General features: G+C 39.4%; 2 protein-coding genes across 2 annotated transcripts; one reads left to right on the top strand and one right to left on the bottom strand.

The window, feature by feature from the left end:
• Positions 1–835: 835 nt before the first annotated feature.
• On the top strand, positions 836–13,264 carry LOC140227470 (translation initiation factor IF-2, mitochondrial-like). The gene is made up of 14 exons (XM_072307876.1): positions 836–889; positions 1,690–2,065; positions 3,316–3,369; positions 4,192–4,300; positions 4,761–4,921; positions 5,453–5,629; positions 6,192–6,241; positions 6,923–7,012; positions 7,558–7,682; positions 7,831–8,035; positions 8,687–8,927; positions 9,900–10,205; positions 10,750–10,890; positions 11,436–13,264. The coding sequence occupies exons 1-14, from the start codon at positions 875–877 to the stop codon at positions 11,603–11,605; spliced, it is 2,220 nt and encodes a 739-aa protein (XP_072163977.1). The 5' UTR covers positions 836–874; the 3' UTR covers positions 11,606–13,264.
• A 2,464-nt stretch (positions 13,265–15,728) lies between these two features.
• Positions 15,729–19,736, bottom strand: LOC140234321 (ubiquitin-ribosomal protein eS31 fusion protein). The gene is made up of 5 exons (XM_072314385.1): positions 19,708–19,736; positions 19,526–19,594; positions 18,550–18,604; positions 17,220–17,437; positions 15,729–16,088 (listed from the first exon to the last, which is right to left on the bottom strand). Exons 2-5 carry the CDS (start codon positions 19,571–19,573, stop codon positions 15,939–15,941), a joined length of 471 nt encoding a protein of 156 aa, XP_072170486.1. The 5' UTR covers positions 19,574–19,594; positions 19,708–19,736; the 3' UTR covers positions 15,729–15,938.
• Positions 19,737–23,512: the final 3,776 nt, after the last annotated feature.

Raw genomic sequence — 23,512 nt, 5'->3', positions numbered from 1 at the left:
ATGGGTAGGGTCAATGTGGCTGCTAAAAGATATTTTTGTCCTGAATTCTTTGCGACAAGTCTGTGCCTATCGTTCAAGTGGAGACTTTGCTTTCCAATGAGAATATTTCTACAGCTGCCACTGTGTTGACAAGTCAAATCAGCGAAACATCTTTGAGGCACAGATTGTGGTACAGGCACTCGTCCAAGATACCAATTGTAGGTGTCAAATCCTAAAATTCTTCTGAGAGCTACCACACAATACTGGGGTCTGCAACTTGCAGATCTGACGACAGACATTATTTATCAAATTAGTTTATCTTTATAAAAGAACTGGCCTCCACTACTGTCACTACTGACACTGTACTCTGTACTACTGTAGTACTCAGTGTCAAGCCAGCTAGCTCAAGCTTTTCTGTATCTGCCTTGGATGTTGTGGTGTCTATACTCAAAGTATCAGGAGAAGCTCCTTCTTCCTCCTACCTGAGTGTATGTCGCCACAAGTATAAGCAATCGCCTCCTAGCTCTCATCATGTCCTCTCTGCTGACAGACCTCAAATAATGGGCTCCCTGGCCGGCCCTTGGCTTGGATCCTACGGCTCAGCTACCGTCGCCGCGCCGCGCCGCGCCGCATCGAAAAGTTTACTCAGGAAACTGAAGGGGTCGGGAAACAGCCGCCGGTGGCGCCGCATCTTGCGCCCGCCGCTCCGGTGAGTGCTCGTGGTCAAAGAGTAAAGAAGCTACTCTTTGCTCGTGGTGATGGAGCGGTACGTGCACGTGCCATACTACATAACGCCGCGCCACCCGTAGTTTCGCGCTGCGCTGCTGCTGCATCGTGCTTGAGATAGGTTACTCAGCCACGGACAGCTCTCGACAGTCCGTGTTTACCTGCAAGGATGGCTTCAGCCGTTGTGAGTATCATCGCGAATTCATATTTCATCACATAAAGTAAAATATTGTACAACAAAAATAGGTATGCCTTTGACATCGTCGTCGACGACGACGAGAAACCATCAATTGTAGCGTAAGCAGCCTCCAGAAGGATGAGTTGCTCAGTCCCACTCATTTAAGCTTGTGTAGGCTACTCCTCCTGCCGCTTGTGTTGTGGCTGTATAATTAATATCTGTAGGCCTACCTGGTAAAATTTAGATGGGTCTAGCGTATCTGTGGCTGTATCTGTATGATTCAGTCTGCAAATTGTCCAATGGCAATGGATGGAAGGACTGACTGGCGAAAACTGACAAAACTCGTCCACAAGTGTGAGATGCAAAATCAGTGACAGTTTTAGTTGAAATTTTCTTGAATAAGATGAGACTTGAATATGATGAAATTGCTACAAATTACACTGATATTATAAAACTAAAATTAAAGGCAAAGCTGGTGATAAAGAGGAACTAGCTAATAACTCTGTCTGTCCGGAGGAATAAAAAAAAAAAAAAAAAATCATTTTTAGACATTTTACAGCTCTCCTCCGTAGCAGGACTAGGAGGGGATTCCATGAAGCCAGATGTAGTGTCTGCGGAACATATCCTTGACGACCAGATACAGACCAATCCATGGGTCAAACCTACTAAAGTCTATAGACTACAACATGCTAATGGCTAATGCCAAGTGTCTTGAAAGTTTACTGTAGACAGTCTCTAAATATTTGTGTGTTTTTTTCCTCTCTCTCTCTCTCTCTCTCTCTCGGGGAAAAAAAAAACGAATTCAGAGTGGCAGAATGAGCTACCTGATGCAGAGGTTTTTCAAACAGCAGTTCAGGAAACAATCAAGTCCTGGTAGGACTGCTGGCTCCCCATCAGTCAAACCCACTCCGAGTTTGAAGCATCGTCATCTTGTTACATGTGAGGTATGCATGGACCATTATCAATTATCACAAAGACTGCCACTGCTTCAAGCAATCGAGAGAAGGCGCGATTTTTCACTCATCTTCAGCAGAGGATTTGTGCACGAGTCCTCCAGACAAAACAAGTCTGTGAAGAAGGGCACACGTCCCCGCAAGAAGCAGCAGGGTCAACAGAAGATCATTGCTATATCAGGTTCCATGACTGTCGGAGAGCTGCAGGAGGCAATGGGTGTAGAGGAAGGTAGAGTAAAACTTTAAAGGGAACGCAAACCCAAAGAGCAATGTGGATTGAGTGAAAGCAGCAATATTAGTAGAACACATCAAAGAAAGTTTGAAGAAAATCGGACAATCGATGCAAAAGTTATGAATTTTTAAAGTTTTGGTGTTGGAACCGCTGGATGGGGAGACTACTAGAGGTTATGACGTATAAATGGACAACAATATAAAGAAAATATAAGGAAAATTCCACAAAAATTCATTTTTCATGAAAATTACAAATTCCATCAACTTGATACTGACATATATGTTAAGGGTAGCAATTATTCCCCCTGCTTTCTGAAAGCGGTTAGTGAAGTGCTCTTTCATAATGCTAGAAAATGAATTTTTGTTGAAATTTCTTTATACATATATTTTCTTTGTATTGTTGTCCACTCATATGTCATAACCTCTACTAGTCTCCTCATCCAGCGGTTCCATCACCAAAATTTTAAAAATTAATAACTTCTGCATCGATTGTCCAATTTTCCTCAAACTTTCACTGATGTGTCCTACTAATGTTGCTGCTTTCAATCAATCCTCATTGCTCTTTGGGTTTGCGTTCCCTTTAAGTTTAGTGAAATAGAGGAGTTTCTTATGATCAATATATGTTTGATGCAAAATATATTTCCTCTCTTTTGATGTCAAGATCCAAATTTGGCATTCTGAAAGCTTTTCTTAATTCCATTATTTTTTCAAAATGCCATGTCCTGTAAAAGCGTTTTTTCATGCAAGTAATTTTTCATGCACAACTGGGTAAGATATGTTTCTCATGTTTTTAATTCCACAGAAATCAAGACATGTATTAGTGGAACATATGATGTGCAGGGATATTCGTGTGTGTCTATTTTCGCGCTGGCTTCTGGTTTCAACACCGCAAAAAATTCCACTTATATATGAAGCGTGAATCAATCTCTGTGTTGGATATCAATCACCTAATGCCATTATTGATTGTTGGGAATTGTCTGGTAGTATTAAATATGTAGTGATGCATCTCCGTGTATTGATCTACCATGCCTGTCATACTTTATTCTTACTACAGACGAGAGACTGATGTATATGTACAGCATCAAACACTGCAAACAAAAAACAAAAACAAAAAAAAATTCTCGAGCAGATCCATTCCCCTACCCTCCCAAAATGATGTCTTCGTGAAAATCATTTATTGCAAAGAAGCCATTGCTGAATTTACTGCTGCAGCATTTGGAACTAATGATTTATGATTTCTTCACACAGATTTCATCTATGAATTCCTCCTAGCAACACACTCGGACCTCTCTCCTTCAACAGGTAAGACAAAAGAGTTTGAATACGTTCTAGTACCCACATCTCATTCCATGGATCAAGTCATCAATGAGATACTACTGAATGAAGAGATAAGAAGGAGAAAAACTTACCCATGTCCTTGTTTTGCTGTGTTTTCTTTTATTATACATGTTTGTTGTGAGATACATGTATGGTAGGATGTTTGATTTGTTTTGTCTGATATCTGTAAAAGTATTTGTATGAATTCCTCAACCTCTCTCCCTCTGTAGTTGGCCAAAGTAAACTAATTGTTGTATGTCTGGTGAAGTCATTGGGTAGCAAAGTGAGTGAGTTGTGTAGTCACCATAATGCCAAAATGTATTCTCATTATTCCCCAGTTACTATATATTTCACATCACATTAAAATGCTTCTTTACAGCTGGCTAGCTCTCTGATCCAACTGAACTGTGAATGTACAGGAAACATAAGATGATAATGATATCTTTGTAGAGACATCAATTTGAAATTGATTTTATGTAGTTTGAAAATATGTCTGCAACATAAATGTTTATATTTTGTAGCTTTCACAACTAGTTGCTTGTTTGATTTTAGTAAAGGCACTGTTGCACAGTGGATGATGCTCTAGTCACTCATACAAGAGAGATTTTAGGTTGAATTTCAATTAGGTTGAAATCCAACTTGACCTTGACAAATTGAATACCTGGTAAAGCTAATGTAATAGCAATCATGGGCCCATTTTGAGAAAAATGTTGACTTTGAAGAGTTTCCCAAGAAGTCTTAACATATCGAACTTATATGGAATACAGGATCTCATTATGAAGTTGAGTCTTTATTTTCTTTCCACAGTGCTGAAACCTCAGGTCATTGAGCAGATTGTGACAGGGGCTGATATGCATTATGTGTTCCTAAAAAAGACGAGAGAGGAGCCGAGGCAGGATAAAGATGCCCATCCAAGGTAACCCATGATATTTTCTTAACCACTCAATCCATGTCAGGCCATGTCATGCACTGGTTCAGATCATCCCCTAAAGGATTATCATGAATACCCAAATGACAATTTGGTATGATTAATGAATGTTGTGTGGACTTAACGGCATCAAACAATTACTGGCCTGCAATAGCAGACACTAACATCTGACTGCTTTGTATTACATTCATCTTTTATCAGAAAAATGATTATATGCTGTCTATGTAATGGCATAAATTCCTGAGGTAAAATAAATCAATACACTTGAGAGTAGATACCTGGACATTAAAAAAAAAGTCTTGTGTATTTGTGCCAGTTATAAGTTGATTCATATCTGAATTTAAATGTTGATATTGGATAAAGAAGGCACCCAATATGGTGGTATGTACAGGACAAACTAGTGAGTAGTATGTATAAATGTTGGCCTGTGCCATCATGTCACGTACAGACCACCTGCTGACCCATCCCAGTTAAAGCCACGCCCACCAGTAGTCACCATCATGGGACATGTTGATCACGGCAAAACAACCCTCCTGGACACCATGCGCAAGACATCGGTAGCTGCCGGTGAGGCAGGTGGCATCACACAGCACATTGGAGCTTTCCAAGGTGAGTTGTCATGAAAGAATCCATATTCCTTATTTTGCAGATATTTATTTTGAAAGTAATTGTCTGTTCATCAATAGAGCAATTTTGAACATCCTTTAAGACTGAATGAGTATTGTCTGTCAGTCATGTAGTTGTCTTTCTGTTGGTTTTTTTTTTGTTTTTTTTTAAAGCATGTTGTGTTTCTGTTCTGGTGCTGCAATGAAATTCCCTATTCAAATCGTAAATCATGGGTGGCTGTTTCTAAAGTTTTGCCTTACACATGTTTTTCTTTCTAATACTTGTGGTCAGTGTTCAAACTCAGGGGGAGGGGGTTATGCCACAATTTCAGTGCAGCATGCATGAATGCCCTACCACCAAGGGTAGTTTTTGATTTCCCTGAAGGATATTTTGATAATGTATGATCCTGAGAACTTCAGAGATGGTAAAATATTTTGGATGTTGACTTTAACTCTTTGTTTATGAAAGGACTTTATAGAATATGCATTGCATTCACACACCTTTTTTAAAATGTTATGTTATTTTTTAAAACAGTTTCCTTGCCATCCGGCCAAGTTATCACATTCCTTGACACACCGGGCCATGCTGCATTCAAGGCCATGAGGGAGCGAGGTGCAAGCGTGACGGACATCGTGGTCTTAGTGGTGGCAGCAGATGATGGTGTCATGGAACAGACCAGAGAGTCCATCAAGTATGCTCGCAATGCTGGAGGTAATTCTTCAATAACTATTGAAAAATGGGACCTAGCTTTAAAGCTTTTCCTGTTATAGCAGATTTCTTTCAAAATCGTTGGCTAGTCTGTATCAATTCCATTGTTTGCATTTTTTGATTTGCCAGAAGTCTCCTTGAACCTTGAACCTTGCAGTAGTAATCCCTTTCAGCAGTTCCTTGAAACTATCCCGGGATGGTAGAAGTGTCGTGCGTCAGTGAGAGGTGACATAGTGAACAGGATGTTTGTCCAGAAACTGCCTATTCAGAAATGGTCCTGGGAAAGTTGTGGATGAACCGAAGACTGATTTAGCCAAAATCTATAGGAAGTTTTTACAGATTGTGACAAATTATTCAATTTAAAGACAAAATGAAGGTGATTTTTTTTTATATATTTCTGTGATGCACAATATGTACATTGTCTGTAGTCTATGTGTACTTTTTTATTATCAGAATGTGTAATATTGTTCACTTTTAAACAGGACTGATTTTAATGACACTCGCATACTGAGTGGACTGATCATGCTTGTGACTGATTTTATTTTTTATTTTTTCATTTATGCAGTTCCAATTATTGTTGCCTTGAACAAATGCGACAAGCCGGATGCAGATCCAGTGAGTATTTACAAACTTGGTGTAAATTATGTGTGCAAATAAACAAAAATATGAAAAATAGATATGGAAAGGATGAGGTAGTAGACTTTCAATGTCTTTGATATAATTTCTGAGAAGTGTTGATGTAAACAAACTTGCTGTGTGATGTTTCCAGCAAGATATAAATCAAACATGAATAAGTAATAGCCATTACTCAACAGAGGGGATATGAAAGTAGTTGTTTGCTTTTGTGCCTATTGTGAACTTCTAGTTAGTCGTTCAGTCATGCAGTCTCCTAAAAGCTGCAGCTGATGCCCTATAAAGGCTAGCAAGAAAATATTTCAGGAGAGAAATCAAGTTAAATATTTGTAAAGTATAGATTGTGGATTGAATTACATCATCTAATGCAGTGCATTCCATACAGTTATATGTATCATACACTCGGTAGAGGCTCAGAGGGATGTGGGTATAATATAGGACAGTGTATACTGATAATGGCCTCCATCCCCCCCCCCCCCCCCCAGTCAAGAAAAAATATAGGTGTATTACTCAAACTATTTGATAGCTGAAATTTTTGGCTTGCTTAGTGTTGGCTCATCCATACTTTGGGGTGACTGTGAAGTGAGAAAGACATTTTGCAATGTTGTTTTAGATGGTTCTTGTATTGAGCTATTATGCATGTTTAATATTGATTCTACGCAGGCCTTCACCAAGAATGATCTCCTGTCCAATGACATATCCATAGAGGAGTATGGTGGTGATATACAATGTGTGGAGATTTCTGCTCTAAATGTGAGTAGCTTTAAAGCACAACTCAGCAATATGTCTTGCTGGGTAGTTTGTTGGTTTTGCTTGCTTACTGGAACTGTTTGCCAGTTATTAGGTTGATTGGTTAATTGTTGTTTTATGTTTTTTGTACTTCAGATGTCTTACAGGTGTTTACTCAAGCTCCTATTGAGTAAATTCATGTATATACTGTGATATTCGATTGATTTAAAGCTGTACAGAAATGTCTTTCCCTTAAAAAAGGTCTTGAATTGCACTACCGGTATGTACTGAATAGGTAATACAAGCTGTGACACTGTTCTACACATACAATGTACATTGAAAGGTGACACAAGGCATAATTGAGGGCCTTAAAGTTAAAAGGACTTTCATGTGGGCTGTTTATCAACATTGTTTTTGTGACTCAGTGCAGCTGAAAGTCAACAAAAGGGGACGTTTTTGGTCCACATTTGAGAGGATATTTTAGTACAATACATTGTTACTAAAAGCATCTTGCATATGAGGGGTTATTCATGTACTGCCACTGGACATTACCCTCTTCATTCCTACAGGGAGATAACATAGATGAACTGTGTGATGCAATCATGACCCAGGCTGAACTCCAAGAACTGGGTGCTGACAAGACAGGCCTGGTGGAAGGGGTTATTGTGGAGTGCAAGGTGGACAAAGGAATGGGGTAAGAAAGGTACAATTTAGTAGTAACTAGTACAATTTGTCAAATCTGGGTACAAAATGGAAACCATAGAATAATGCTAAACCTAATTAATTTCCATTTGTCACTTGGTCAAAAACTCTTGGCTATATGTTTCACATGCTCTCTCTAGACCAATAGCAACACTAATTGTCCAGCGAGGCACTCTGAAGAAAGGTGCCATCCTGATGGCTGGAACCGCCAAGTGCCGGGTGCGTGCAATGCAGAATGAAAGGGGGGAGGAGATGAGTGCAGCTTTTCCCAGTCAACCGGTGGAGGTCACCGGATGGAAGGACACACCTGCTGCTGGGGATCTGGTTCTTCAGGTGGAGTCAGAGGTACTATGATAATATGATGATCAATTTGGACTTAAATGACAGCCTTCAGTTTAAATTCAATTAGGATTCTCAGTGGAGACAGTCAAACCTTATCCCCTGGTCAATGCATATAACATGTGCACACTGACAGTACAAAAGTTCATGGCATGTTGTTCATATGCTGATGTCAGGATGAATTCCCTGTAGATTTCAACACTAGACAAAAACTTTAATCAGAATGACATCACTCAGATCTAATCTTTAAGTGATGATTGAAAAAAGTTTCATCTTATGAATCATCCTTGGTTAATCCCTGCAGGAAATTGTTAGACTACGTATGGAATCGTTTTACATCTCATAATTTTATTTTGTAAAAATGAGGTAAAATAGATATCTACAAGTCGTCATATATCACATAAAGCATTCTGTGTTATAGCACCAAGTTTTAACAAGCATGTTCCATTTAGATGGTAGACGCTATGTTTCCAAGATGAGGAAAAATAAAGCTTAAAGATTAAGTTTGAAAGGAGCTAGGAGAAACTCCTTTGCCTGTGAATTTAAAATTCATTCACTTCATTATGTTTTCACTGAATATGTCTTGTAAGCACATATTTTATTATCTTTCTCTATCTTTCTCTATTCTTTTCCTGTTGTTGTCGTTGAAATAATAAGAAACGGGCCAAAGAGGTCTTAAAATGGCGGCTGGATGAGATGTCCTCATCAAAGCTGGCGGAGGATGCAGTTATCGTGGAGAAGAAGAGCAGTGAACATCGTCGTGAATACGACGCCCGTCGGGAGGCCCACAGTCAGATGCACTGGAGAGAGATTCGGGCGGAGAAAGTCAAGGCCAGGTACTTGCAGGAGAAAGAGTCTGCATCATCTGGAGATCCAGAACTCAATATCATCATAAAGGGTAAGGCAAAATGGTGACAAAACCATACATTTGTGAACCATTCAACAAGAAGAAAATCAGTGCAAACCTCGTAATTAATTCCATGTAAGGGGAGACAGAAAAAAACAAAACAAAAAACAAACAAAAAGCCAACCCAGCCTTAATTAGATGGCCTTAACCTGTTGAGGACGAGTCCCGAGTATACTCGGGTAAGTGTCTATGGGAAATGCGTGTTGGAGCAAAATCAGTCCGTCCTCAATGGGTTAATGACCAGGGTCATTAATATGTTCTCAATGCTCAGAAGGACAAATTAGGGATTGTAATGGTACAGGTGGTCTTCAGAGATGTAGTGTACTTAACAATTTCTATTCCTCCCCTTTGTGTCAACTATTGTATGCCAGAACAAACATATGGTGTCAAAAGCCAGTGTTGTAATGATAGTAGTTAAGCAAAGAAATTTGGTAAGGAGAAAAAAATTGAAAAATATGTTATGTTTAGCAAAAAACATCTCAATGCTGTGTTCATATATGAATACAGAACGTGTGCGTGATTGACATGTTCACATTTGAAAGTTTAAATTATGGCATATTAATGTTGTTTTTTTTTCTTTTAAATGGTGGAATTAGAAGATGGGTATGATAATTATGAATTCCCAAAGTCAAATTTGTTGTCATGAATTATAAAATATTGCAATGTATATCTGCCAAATGAACCAACCTGACCATGCTGGAATTGTCCATCCTCACTGTGTTCATTGCTGTTATCTCTCTCATCACGAGACCACTGGCAGCAAACCAGAATGGCTAGACAGTATTAATTGCCATTTCACATTCACTATAATAGCTATACAGAACCACATGATATGTTTGAACAAGCACAAAACATGTCCCATTTATGATATGCACAGTGATATTCTTAGCAGTAGAAGGCAAGAACAAATGTAGTGCTGGCAAAGATATTTTGGGTGCCTATTTATTCACTTTTTCTCCTCAGGTGATGTGGATGGTTCTGTTGAGGCAATTCTAGACACCCTTAACACATACACTGCCCACCAACAGTGTAGATTGAATGTCATCAATTTTGGGGTCGGGCCAATCTCTGACAAGGATGTCGAGTTGGCACAGACCTTTGAGGGCGCTGTAGTGGGTTTCAACGTGGGAGCCAGCAAGGAGGCCGCAGAGCTAGCCAAGAGCAAGGGGATTCCCCTCAAGCTGCACGACGTCATCTACCGACTGGTGGACGACCTCCGAGAGGACCTCAACAGCCGGCTACCCATGTTGGACCAAGAAGTAGTCCTAGGTATAATGGCCCCCATCTGTGTGTGGCAGAAATCAGTGTTGGTGTCATGCATTTGTTATTCTTCAACGATGGATTTTTTTTTTCTTTTATTGGGAATAGTGGAAGAAAGTCACCCCTTCAGCCATGTCCATTTAGCCTCTACAACCCCAAAACTAACAAATGCACTGTACATCATTGTATTACAACTATCTTCTGGAAATCTATGTAAATTGATATACGAGTGTGTGTCTTTGCCTGTGTTTGTGTGTGTGTTTGTGTTGAGACTTATGTGAACAAAGGTTTGCACAAAAGGAACCCTGCTCTTGCATTATGCACATCAAAATTGGGCCGTGGTTCAATAATATTGTGACATTCACAACTCCAGTTGGCTTATCCTTTTGGCTTTCTATTTTGTTCGTATTTTCAAGAGATTTTCTGAACTATGTCCACTTTTGAAAATACATAATGCCGTTGTCAAATTTTTGGACATTACCTATTCACCATACACAATCAATGATTGCACTACTCAAGGTACATACCATGAATTTACAACTTCTTTCAACAGGTGAGGCAACTGTCCTGCAGCCCTTCGATATTTCAATGGGAAGAAGAAAAGTCAGCGTTGCTGGTTGCCGTGTCGAAAAGGGCGAGCTTCAGGTCAGAAGTCTATTCAAGCTGATGCGAGGCCAAGAGGTCATACACAGAGGTTAGCACAATGATGTTACCTTCATCTTCTCATGTCTGTTAGGCCACTGAGCTAAATCTTCTGCAAACTTTTGTCTTTGCATTCAGTTATTTGACCCCAAACTTGGTATAGATTAGACAAACCCACGCAGGTGTATCACTAAAGCAGTCCACTCTAAGAGCTGTTTTGAGACACAAGAGATGAGGAGGATTATGTAATTCTCTTTCACTGGCATTAAGTTCAGGACAGTATTTTCTATTAAAAAAAAAAAAAAATACTGCAGAAATGTAAGTGGTGGTTTTCTGCAGAGATTGTTGCCATTAGTGATGCCATGAATTGCCATGAGTGATGTACAGTGGACTCCTGTTATAATGAAGTCCTTGGAACCGGCAGTTTTCTTAGTTATATCGAAAATTTGTCATAACCGAACAAATAAACATTTAAAATACATAGAGTGGATAATGTTGTGGCCTGAATGTTTACTTTGTTGCAACTGGAATTTCGTTATAACCATGTTTATTAGAACGGGAGTGCATCGTTCTGTATTTGTGTCATGTGACTCACAGGTCCCCTGGCCTCCCTGAAGCACCACAAGGATGATGTCAACACAGTGAAGAATGGCACGGAGTGTGGGCTGAGATTTGAAGAGCAGCTGGAGTACCAGCCAGGGGACACCATCGTCTGCTACGAACTGGAGCAGATTCCTCAGGAGGTGGACTGGGATCTGGACTTCTAGTGTTGTCTGGGTTCTATTTGTCTAGCCTGAACTCTAAAATTCAGCTTTCAAGTTTGGACTCGACCATGGCTTCTCCTGTGGAATGTCACAGGGCCTCGATATCCAGTCTGAGCTTGAACCTCTATGCGCAGTCCAGAATAGATTTTTTGGTCTGACATGGAACAGGTCTTCAAGTCTTGACAGAGATATACATTTTTTGTTGAGACTGGGACCTTGGTATCCAGCTGGAGCTGAGACCTGAAATTCTGTTCAGAAATTAAAAGTAAGATGTTGATCTGGACTTGAACTGGACTATGCTGGTGCTTAGACTGAGTTATGGATTGCAGTTTTGAGACAGTAGGAGCTGGAATGTCAGTCTAGAATGGGACGGGATTTCCGGGCCACATTATGGTTCTCTTGTTGGCCTGAGCTGAGGGATCTCACATCATGTTTGTGTTTTATGAGACTATTTATAGACTGAACATTATGCTTATCTTTGTCTATCCTTTGGCAATTAAAAGCAATTAATATAGGTGCACTCCATTATTATGAGATTCTTGGGGTATGAAAATGTTCTCTTTATAATGAATCTTGATGAAACATATACCCATAGGTGCTACATAAAAACACAGATGTAGGACTACAGATGGTCAGGACACATTAGGCCTCACTTGCAGATGACAGTTATCCTGATAGCATGTCTTTGTTTTTGTCAGATATAGAGTACAGTAAACCTCACATAAGTTGACACCGTTAAGAAGTCCCAAATTTGCCTTCTCTTTGTTTGACTTCAACGGAAGTCAAAAGTTTGGTATTAAGATTGACAGATTTTCTTTAGTCCAACTTGTGTGATGTTTATTGTATTTTGAACAGTACGTTTGTAAATGTGAATCTGTTAACTCCCAGTGAAACAAGCCATTTAGTATGAATATTCAATTCATTTGTTTGTTATACTTGTGTAAGCATTGAGGAGAGAGAGATAGAGAGAGACAGAAATGGGGGGGGGGGGGAAGGTTGGGCACTGACAGAATACATTGTATTCTTCTCATTCCCACTGACAAGCTTTTAAGCAATTCCTAACATCCATATGGAGAGTGTGAGCATTCACTAATCATAGCCAAAGAATCCTTTATGCCCACACCTATTACCATCCAAAGATTGATAGATAGTATGCTGTATACTCGTGCTACAACTGTAAAACTTACGAAAACTGCACAGCAACTGTTACATCTTTGCTTTGAGTGTGACGGGATGCATTATACACCACATGTTTGTGTGCCATTGGGTACATGTGTAATGTGTTCAAGTATACTTGACCATTAATTTTCCTGTTCTTTCAGTCTTGTAACAAAGATAGCAAGTAAAGGGAAATAAGGAAAGTTTAAATGGTAAATCATTTTATACTTCATTCTTTGAAATATTCAAAAGGTTTTTATGCCTTGTCAGATGCTTGCCTCAGGAGACCACATTCATTGCATGGAGTATACATTTGTTCTTAAAGCTCACGGTTGTATACTTGGACAATTTTTTGCCCATCCACCTTGGCTAAGCAAAAGTTCACGTCCATGAAATGTCCATGAATATTAATACACGTATGTGCACCCCACAAAATGGAAGAATCCAGTGCAAATTTGTATCAAAAAAGGTATATTACAGAGGAACTATGAAATAAACTAATAAACAAGGACTTGTAGTGTCTAGTCTTGTTTCACAACTGTACTTTAGGGGAACACACAAACTCCTGTTTAGTCTTGTGCCTACACTGAGACCGTAAAAAGTTACTTCAGGTCTGACTTGAGAGTACATAGTGTGAAGTTATGTTTGCTTTACAGTACATATATGTGGTCAGTAGGATGTGAGTTTTGTATGTGCATGATGGATATAGAATCTATGAAAGCTTTGCAGTAGAAAATATATTCCCTTCCAGTATGTTAAGGAGGCGAATATGGCATCCAGCCACTTTAACACTCGGTGATGAAAGTTTGCGGTTGATAATTTCGTGACAGAGGGCAATCTCCCTTATGTTAAAAAAAAAACTAGAAATGTCGCTACAGCGACTGGTTATACCCCCGCCAAACAACATTTCATAAGCTTTGGTCAAAACAACATTTCATAAGCTTTGGTCAAAAAACTGAGGAAGTAGTTAAATCCGCAAGATCTTTCCTTGATCTTCTGCCATTAATATGCCGTTACCATGGCAACGTACTTTCGGGTACTGTCGAAAAATGCGTCTTGCACATCTACAACCAAAGGCACACATCTGTACCAAGTTTCATGGAAATTGGGCAAAAACTGAGGAAGTAGTTTGCAACACAAAATTTTCCATCATTTTGGCTCATAATATGTGAGCGTGTTACCATGGCAACATACTTTTTGTCACTGTCAAGAAATGTGTCATGCTGACCTATATCCTAAGACAAACATTCAGTATGAATTCCATGAGAATTGGAAGAACACTGATGAAGCAGTTTTGCCATGAAGCACTTTGCCCTATATTTTACCAATAACATGCCGTTACCATGGCAACGCACTTTTTGCCACTGCGGAAATATGTGTCTTGCACATTAACATATTCAGATGAACATCTGTACCTAATTTCATAAAAATTGATCAAAAACTGTGGGAGGAGTTCGCGACGCAAGATTTGTACCCATTTTTGCCCATAATATGCCGTTACCATGGCAACGTACTTTTGGGTACTGTCAAAAAATACGTCTTGCACATCTACAACCCAAGGCACACATCTGTGCCAAGTTTTATGGGAATCGGTTGAAAACTGAGGAAGTAGTTCGCGACGCAAGATTTGCAACGGACCGACCGCCCGACCGACCGACCGCCCGCCCGACCGTCCGCTGATTCCTATATACCCCCTTCAAACTTCGTTTGGCGGGGGTATAAAGAAGACAATCGCTGCAGCCTTTGGTGTGTGTTTGTGTAACTGTACTGTATATGCATGTCGCTTGCCTGAGCTATGTGTGCATGCTTGTGGATACAGCAGAGTGGTGTAGAGCTCGAGCTGGCACCAAGTGGAAATTTGTTATCAGGAAACTGTAAAAAGCTTACATTTTACCAATTTCTATTACTGCTCAAGATGCCTGATGTGGGTAATAATAATAATAATAATGACTGGCTACTTTCAAGGGATACAACATAAATTGCCCTAACTAGAATCACATTGCCCTCGCTTTGACGAGGGCAACACAATTCTACTTCAGGCAATAGATGTCATATCCCCCCTCAAGGCCAGTCCATATTACAGATCACATTTTTAGGCGCAACCCTCCTCAGATACATCCTTTCACCTCCCATCACCCCAGCCGATCACACTCACACACACACACACACACTCACACAACTCCCCCCTCTAGTGTAATCCTCATGCATATCCTCTCCGAGACAAAGTTGGCACTTTGTTGTGCAGATTGGGGTCTAGCTTGCCATGAGCAAAATCTAAAATGAACCCTTCCTGGCAAATGTAATGACAGTCATCACAAGACTGACAGTGTAAACAAACTTGTGCAGCCGCAGCTCCACAATCATTAAGCAGCACAAATGATCACAGCACATATTTTTCAGTTTGTTTGTTTTTTTCGAGTACTTTACTGCAGCACATTAAAAGTACATGTACTTGCAGTGAGTTGAAAACTGGGCTTCCAAAAATTATCAAGACTACAACTCTTGTCCTTCAAATAAATACATGTATCAAAACATTTTCAAAATGTTTGAACCTTGTGTGAGAATAAAGGGAAAAAAGTGAAGACTGTTGAACGTACAATATCTCAGCAAATTATATGAAAATATGAAGAACTGATAAAGTACAGTACTCCAAGATTTCATGTTTGAGAGATATTAAATAATGCTACATAAGTTGCATACATGATTTTTATGAATCTTGTTCAAAGTTGGATGATGTACCAATGTGTTTGCGCATCTTTAAATTGATTAAGAGGCATACAAAGATGACTATCCATTCATTTCCACATTCCATCATTTACTATATACACATACTGAACTCCACATTCAGTCTGCCCGCTTGACTTTTTCAAGAACTACTAAATTGGCTCTTCTCTCTTCTCTGTTCACCCAAGCAAACAGGTAAACACAAGATAACACAGGAGTAAAAACTCATATTCACATCAATACATTGGATTGTATCTTTTATTGTACACGAATGTTGTTCATCATGCAGATGGCAACGAATGGAGAGTGATCTTCATGTTTTGGGGCTCACATGATTGGAGGCGATGTCCAGATCTGCTTCAATGACAATTTACATGACAAGTAAATGAATGAGACTGTGTGATGAGAGTGCGCGCTTGGAGGTCTGTGCTTGAGAAATATTGCCGAGTCAGTTCTACTTCTCTCCTGGCTTGTTGTAGACGTATGTGAGGCAGCATTTTCCGCAGTACTGGCGGTCGAAGTGGGAGGCCATGAAGACGCCAGCTCCACAATCATCACTGGGGCACTCACGGCGGAGACGAGTGATCTTTCCGTTCTCATCAACCTTAGGATAGCAAGGTCAAATGATCAAGAGAGGATTGGTAGTTATCAGATGACATGCAACAGCAATGCACATAAGACATTACCCCCTCAGACTGTGTCCTAGTCACTGACATGCATAGTACACAAACTCACATTCAAGAAGAATACACTACCAGGTATGTGTCTAGTATGTGATTCATAATAAGAGATGTTTTACAAACCTTGACTAAAGACTACTTAAATGTCCCTAAATAATGCAAACCATCCTTTTGAACAGATCTATGTGATATAATTGAATGGATATGAATGCTACAATTATCTGTGTCACTTGACTGCAACAAAATTTGCATCAATCTAAAGTTTATATCACTACACCTCTGGGGGGAAAAAATGAGGCTAACTTTGAGGATTTTACAAACTATGAAGTGACTTGGTTGAGTAATCATAACTCTCATGCAGTTTTAAGTTTTGCTAAAGATCCTTGTGGTGTCTGCCATTGCTCAGAAGTAATAACTCATGTTTATATCAATGCAACACTCATCAGGTGTCCTAAGTGAGTTACATCATCACAGCAATGTACGACTGGATTTCTACTCCTTTTAATATTTCAGATTGAAAAGAGTACAGCTCAAAAATACTAAGGCTGGCAGAGAAATCATAACAGGTACAACCTTAACTCGTATGTGTATGGATCAATCACAACACATGCACACACAAACAAACATTAAAATGTTAAAGAAACGACACATCATCCCTCCCCTCCCTCCGCCCCCCGCCCCCCCCCCCCCCCCCCCCCCATCGAAATTACTGCTTTACGTGACATCAAAGGAAAGAACACCAACCATTCAAACCCTGATATTCAATAATTAAATATTCACTTTCATTGTCTAAGCAATCCTTGTGAAACATCAACAAAAGAGAGAATGCTGTGGTCACCTTTAGTTTGCCACAGATTTCCTAAACAGCCATCCCTCTTTCCCCATGTAAAAAATATTAGTCAGTCAACTAAAGCAAAGTCTACTTTCCTCCTAAATGTAGAAATGGAGGCATTATGATGGGTAACACTTTCAGTTTCTTTCATAACATAAAAGCCAATAATAATTAAAAAAAAAAGAAAAAAAAAATCACCATAATGGCAGCCAAGCTGTCTCACCTTGTAGAACTTAAGCACAGCCAGCTTGACCTTCTTCTTCTTGTGCTTGTTCTTCTTGGGTGTGGTGTAGTTCTTCTTCTTGCGCTTCTTGGCGCCACCACGGAGCCGGAGCACCAGATGGAGAGTGGACTCCTTCTGGATGTTGTAGTCGGAGAGAGTACGGCCATCCTCCAGCTGCTTACCGGCAAAGATCAGACGCTGCTGGTCGGGAGGGATGCCTTCAAGCACAAATATAATTTTGAGATGTAATTTTGCAAGTAGACCATTTACATACCCAAAGAATTTATAATAACAGGTGTGTTTCAGGTAATTTTTGTGGTTAGATGCTGATGGCACACTATATTTTCTATTAAAGATATTTTTATAAAGAATAGGTTGATGATAAGCACGTCTACTATCTGTATGCTAGTTGGAAATGAAGTTTTACCAAAGTACATTGTACTACCAAATATAAAGAATTCAAATAATCAATGGAAAAAAGACATTGCCCTGCTAATACAGTCATGGACACAGCTGTACACACAAAATATTTTCTAGCACATATCTACAGCAATTCACCTACCTTTCAAATCTATTGCATACAACTTGACAGTAATTTTCATGTACGCTGGTATGACTGTTGCCCAACATCAATCGCTCTGTCATTGCTCAGAACCAATAACTCATTTTTATATCAAAGAAGCACTCATCAGGTGTCCTAAGTGAGTCTGGTCATCACAGCAGTACTTTTGCTATCTTATCTCAGTCTTGCCCTATACAGTAGCAAGCTTTAGATCTGCGACGCGAATGCTAAGATGACGCAGCACCCCAGGTTGCAAAATGGAAACAATGGAAAGTGCCGTCTTGCATATAAGCAAAACACTATTTTTTGCCAAACTAGTGTAGTGTTAGCATTCGTGTCACACATCTAAAGCTCAATAACGTTCAATACTGGAGATGTAACATTTCCAGAAATATTTGAATCTTTTCTTTATTCATGGCCAGTCTACTGCATCCTGTGTCTTTAAGTGCATACTGATCAAACAGACATTCAATTTATCCATTTCAGCACTTCAAAGTTAGAATTCATGTTTTGTTACCAATTCTAACTTTTTAAATCAGAATCAGGTAATATCATACCATGATCATATTTCCCATCATGACTAATGTTTGGGAGCCTGACTAAAAGTACAAGTAGAAATTCTACTGTACTTTACTAAATAAGACAGCTTGCACATATTTCATCATCCCTCAAATTAAATGGATTTGAGATTCAGGAGAAACATCTTTTACTCATGTCATACCCCTCTGCAAATTTTCCCAAACACAGATGGCTCTGCAGAACACTTACCCTCCTTGTCCTGAATTTTTGCCTTCACATTTTCGATGGTGTCACTTGGTTCAACCTAAATGAGGACAGAAAAATAAATTTCATTATGTAATCCTTGATCTTCAAAGTGCACAATATCAACTCTTTATGAGCCATGGTGGAAACCCCGTGTGCCACATTATTCTGAGACAGCAAAATAGTCATGCTTTGGGAAAACATTTTTTTTTTTTTTTCCAAATTAAGTAACTTTTACAGATTGTTACCCATGACACGTAATGAGCAATGTTGTAGAGAAAATTGTAAATTGTATGAAAAACCTACCAATTGTTTTTCAATCAAATGACCAGTAGCTACATTATCCAGTACCCCCTTGGTAGTAAACACTGCTTGATATACACCTGCGCACAGGTTCCAATTCCTTCAAGTGCATCAGTTGTCATACTCTACATGATGTTGATTATCTAACAGTTATAATTAAAAATCATGTAAACTTTAACAAGATTGGATAGGCCTTTCGATATTTATAGGGCCTAAACCTGGCTATTTTGGCATGCGATTGTGGACTTCCAAGACCTAACATTAGTTCTGGAAAAACCTTGGCTTTTTGGCCAAGTAAATTACTGAAGTAGATTCTACTAGGTTCTAACGACAGTAACGTTAACCCTATTTTAAATATTTCTCACTTTTGATGTTACCCAACTGAAATCATGTTATTTACAGTATTATTTCACACATTTCTTATGCATAGATCTACATGTACACATGGGAGCACTAATCGACCGTTCGGCAGGCATGCGAGAACGATGTTTTGGCTTTAATTTTACTGATGTAAAACAGCAGCATGGTCATGGCCGCTTGCTTTGCCATCGCCATAAATCGTGACATAGCCATGCCCACGCATGCTTTATCCGGGCAGTGCACAGCAGCATGCCACTGGCCATTGAGCATACATGTGTGAAACATGGCCATGGGTTTCTTGTTCGCCGCTACGATTTACCTCGAGGGTGATGGTTTTCCCCGTCAATGTTTTCACGAATATCTGCATCTTGAATGATTGTGTCGGCACCTACAGGAATGAGAAAATCATTATGTCACATATTTGCATCATATTTTTACGTGATCGGCATGATTTTGATACTATTTCACTATGATTTTGACCGGCATCTCATTTCCACATACCAATGATGGCGACCGCAATTGAGAAAGGACGTACTGGTGCAATTCCAACAGAGAGGGCGCTATAGCTGGGCCATGTAGTCCGGTAGCCGTGGGGGCCGGGGTAAGATTGCATTGATTGGAATGTTATAGTTTTTTTTTTGTTTTTTTGTTTTTTTTTTTTTTTTTTGATATTGACTGTTAAGACCTTCTATTTTAACAATCCACATGCTGGAGCTCTGTCAGCATTGAGCAATTTGAGATATACGCGGAACTCCAAGATGGCTGTCCAAGACGCCCAAGACTTATCACTTAGGCCTACATTCCGAAAAAATCAAAAGTTCCGTCGTGTACAAGGTGTTATCCCCTTTCCTCTCTCGGTTCCCCCGATCATTTTTTTTTTAATACTTTCCCAAATATTCCATATATGCGTATACGAAATATAGATCTCAATTTCAATTTTAAAAAGGCAAAAGCTCCCTCATACGGTAAGGGTGAGGATAGCACTCTCCCATGCTTTCTCCTTCCCCCCCCCCCCTGCAAATAAGTAGACTATGTATGGCTATATACTTCGAGTTTTCCAAACATATACCACAAAACGTGTGCATAAAAACGTTTAACTGCAATCAGAAAATACAGAATCTCCCTCATGTAGGAGGGAGAATAGGGCTTATCCCCTCCCACATCACCCTGCTATGTCTCCTTCTACAGACTTGCACTTCTCTATTTGACAAATTTTCAGATATTCCAACAGAAGTGTGCGCCAGATTGTTGAATTTCAGTTCTAAAAATGAAAAAAAAAAAAAAAAAAACCTCCCTCGAATATGGGAGAGGTATCTTGCCACCCTCCCGTTGATTGGTCCCCTCTATAGACTTAGTACACTTTGGGGAATGGCAATTTCCGAATTTCCCACAAAAAGTGTGCTTCAGATCGCTTTATTTCAATTTTAAAAACTCAATAGCTCCGTCGAGTGGGAGGGGGCATCCCCCTCCCACACCCTCCCCCTTTTACCTCATTAGACTTTGTACATTATACACACAGGTGATGCACATGCGGAATAATAGCTAAATCCCGTGATTTTTCTATTAACACTTCCCTGAAAAAAAGCCCCAATTATTTCCATGAGTTGTTTTGCTTGTTTGTTGTTGTTGTTTTTTTTTGGGGGGGGGAGCTAGAAAAAACTCCAAGTATTGCAACAAAAGTTTGCACCAGATCGCTGAATTTCAGGTCTGAAAATGTAAAATCACCTTAGTATGGAAGGAGAAATATCCCTTATGTACACCCTCGACGTGTGCATGCCTTTTCTGTTTGATTGCTTTACAACAGACAGCGTTCATGAAATTCATTGTAATAATTAACACAAGAAGTTTATTCAAACGCTACCACTAATGTCTTTATAGGCAAGTTGTTCAATAATAATCCACATCAAAATATCCTGCTACCTTAATTAAACAAGTGGGCCGTTTCAATTCCATAAGACGCGCAAAAACACGCATCATATTGCGCCATTTACAACATCAAAATGCAAAAAGTTCTCACCCTGGGAGGGAGACACCCCCTCCCACACCCTCCACCTCTTTTCGCTCCGCTCGCTCGGCTCGGTCGCTTCGCTCCCTAACATAGTAATAAAAATATATATTTTCTAGCTATTTTTAATGCCTTTATGATTTTGCGCTACAAAAATACTGCAAAAATATATTTTTCACATATTTTTGTTTTACATGTTCAAGTTTGGACAAAATAAACAATATTTTCTTGAGTTATGTTGATGTTTGAGTGTATCCCAGAACACAAAAAGTGCAAACATAAACATAGTGCAAATTAATGCCCCGTCACTGACCAGGCACGCTAACCTGGAAACATTAAACTGCACATTACTTGAATATATGAGACCATTCTGAAGCAAATAATTTTCACACAACAATAGATATATAATGTACTCTTAAATAAATCCCACAAAGATAATCATCCTCCAGCATTCCCGCTGATTCCCACTGATCAGTTACTAACCATCCCCTTTAAGCTGAAAAAAAAATACGGAAAAAATATAAATAGTATTTCAAATTTGACAAAAATACCCCCAAAATATTCTATTTTTAGCGTATTTTTACAAACTGACAAGAACGTTTATAGGGAAGATGAAAAAATATTTTTAAAAAATATTCATCTCATCTGACGACTCAAAAAACACCCCCAAAATATGCTATTTTCAAAGTATTTTTCCAAAAAATGTCACAAAAATATGCAGTTTAGAAGAAAATACAGGCAAACCTGCCTTAGCGGCCACCTGTCTATAGCGACCAACCGTCTATAGCGGCCACTGAAAAATCCCCCCCGAGAGAAAAGCCATGTTAAAGACCCTGTGTATAGCGGCCACCTGTCTAACGCGGCCAGCGGCCACAAATTTTGTTTCCCGCGGTAGATTTTAACCTGTCTATAGCGGCCAAAAATCAGATGGAGCCGTAGCCGAGCCGATAATTTAGCGTGTTTTTCTGCTTTGTAGCCGAGCGGGCAAGGTTCAGTGATCGCCACCGCAGCATTCATCCCTCATTTAGTCATAATGATGCACTAGAGTAAAGCTTTCTTCACGACAAAACCAGAGACTCCAACCCCAAGCACCTTCTGATCTGGAGATTCTCCCGCCCGAAACCCCTAGCAAACGGGAGACTCTAAGTTGATGTGTGCGAGGCGCGAAGTTCCTTGGGTTCTAGGTGTTCTCTGGTGCTATCTAAGGCTTATTTTTTCAACATACAATAGAAATAAGTAAGAAATCCTTTCCACCGGGAGACACAGAGCCAGGGCGGGAGAAATCAAATCTCAAACGGGAGAACGGGAGATTTTGCAAAAATGGGCTTTCGGCGAGAGATCTCCCGTCGAAAACGGGAGAGTTGGAGTCTCTGCAAAACACATACTACTGTGCGATAATTTCATAATCTACACCGGCATGGTTAAATGCACGAAACACACGGTGTGTGCATACGTACACACATACATGTACATGTAAGGATACAACGATGATACACGTACATGTAAGCAATGTGCACAAAGTTTGATTACTCGTACTTGTCTATAGCGGCCATCTGTCTATAGCGGCCACCTTTTCCGTTTCCCTTATTGGGTGGCCGCTATAGACAAGTTTGACTGTACTCAAAAAATATCAAAAAACATTTTTTCGTTGGGAAAAACGACTGGGGTGATTATATCACTATACAGATTAATTCTAACAAGTAGAATTGATATGGTATAATCTTCAAATAATTCAGAGTTCTTGATGAATTATTGTACATATATATATATATATATATATATATATATATATATATATATATATATATATATATATATATATATACATTGGGTTATATCAATTTCCATGGTTGCCAGTTGATTTGAACTGTTCAACTTGTCCAGTTGTAACTGGTATTTCCTTCTGGGATGGACCCAGTCAAGTGATCTTGATTTTTATTTCATCAATCTTTGCGCAACATCTATGCGGGCATCGGATTGATCCCTGTATTTCTATCATTATGTTCTACTCAATGTACGGTATATAAAGTAGGGATGGCAAAAAGTAGGTTTATCACCAAATAAGACATACCGGTATCTTCTGTATGTGAGTGAATCCATTAATTTGAAATTTATCTGTGAGGCATATCTGGTTTGAATTGGAACATAACTTCAAATATTTGTTCGTTTGATTGTTGACACCAAACATTGGTTCAAAGTGAATAAGATCATTGTGATTCCATCTCTGGAAACTCCTTTGCACAACATTAAGTACCCGGTAAACAAATTGGGCTTTCATGAAGGCCTACCATGCATGTGATA

Source organism: Diadema setosum, chromosome 1, assembly GCF_964275005.1.
Source record: "Diadema setosum chromosome 1, eeDiaSeto1, whole genome shotgun sequence".
Classification (NCBI taxonomy): domain Eukaryota; kingdom Metazoa; phylum Echinodermata; class Echinoidea; order Diadematoida; family Diadematidae; genus Diadema; species Diadema setosum.
This window is presented reverse-complemented; position numbering and strand designations above follow the sequence as displayed.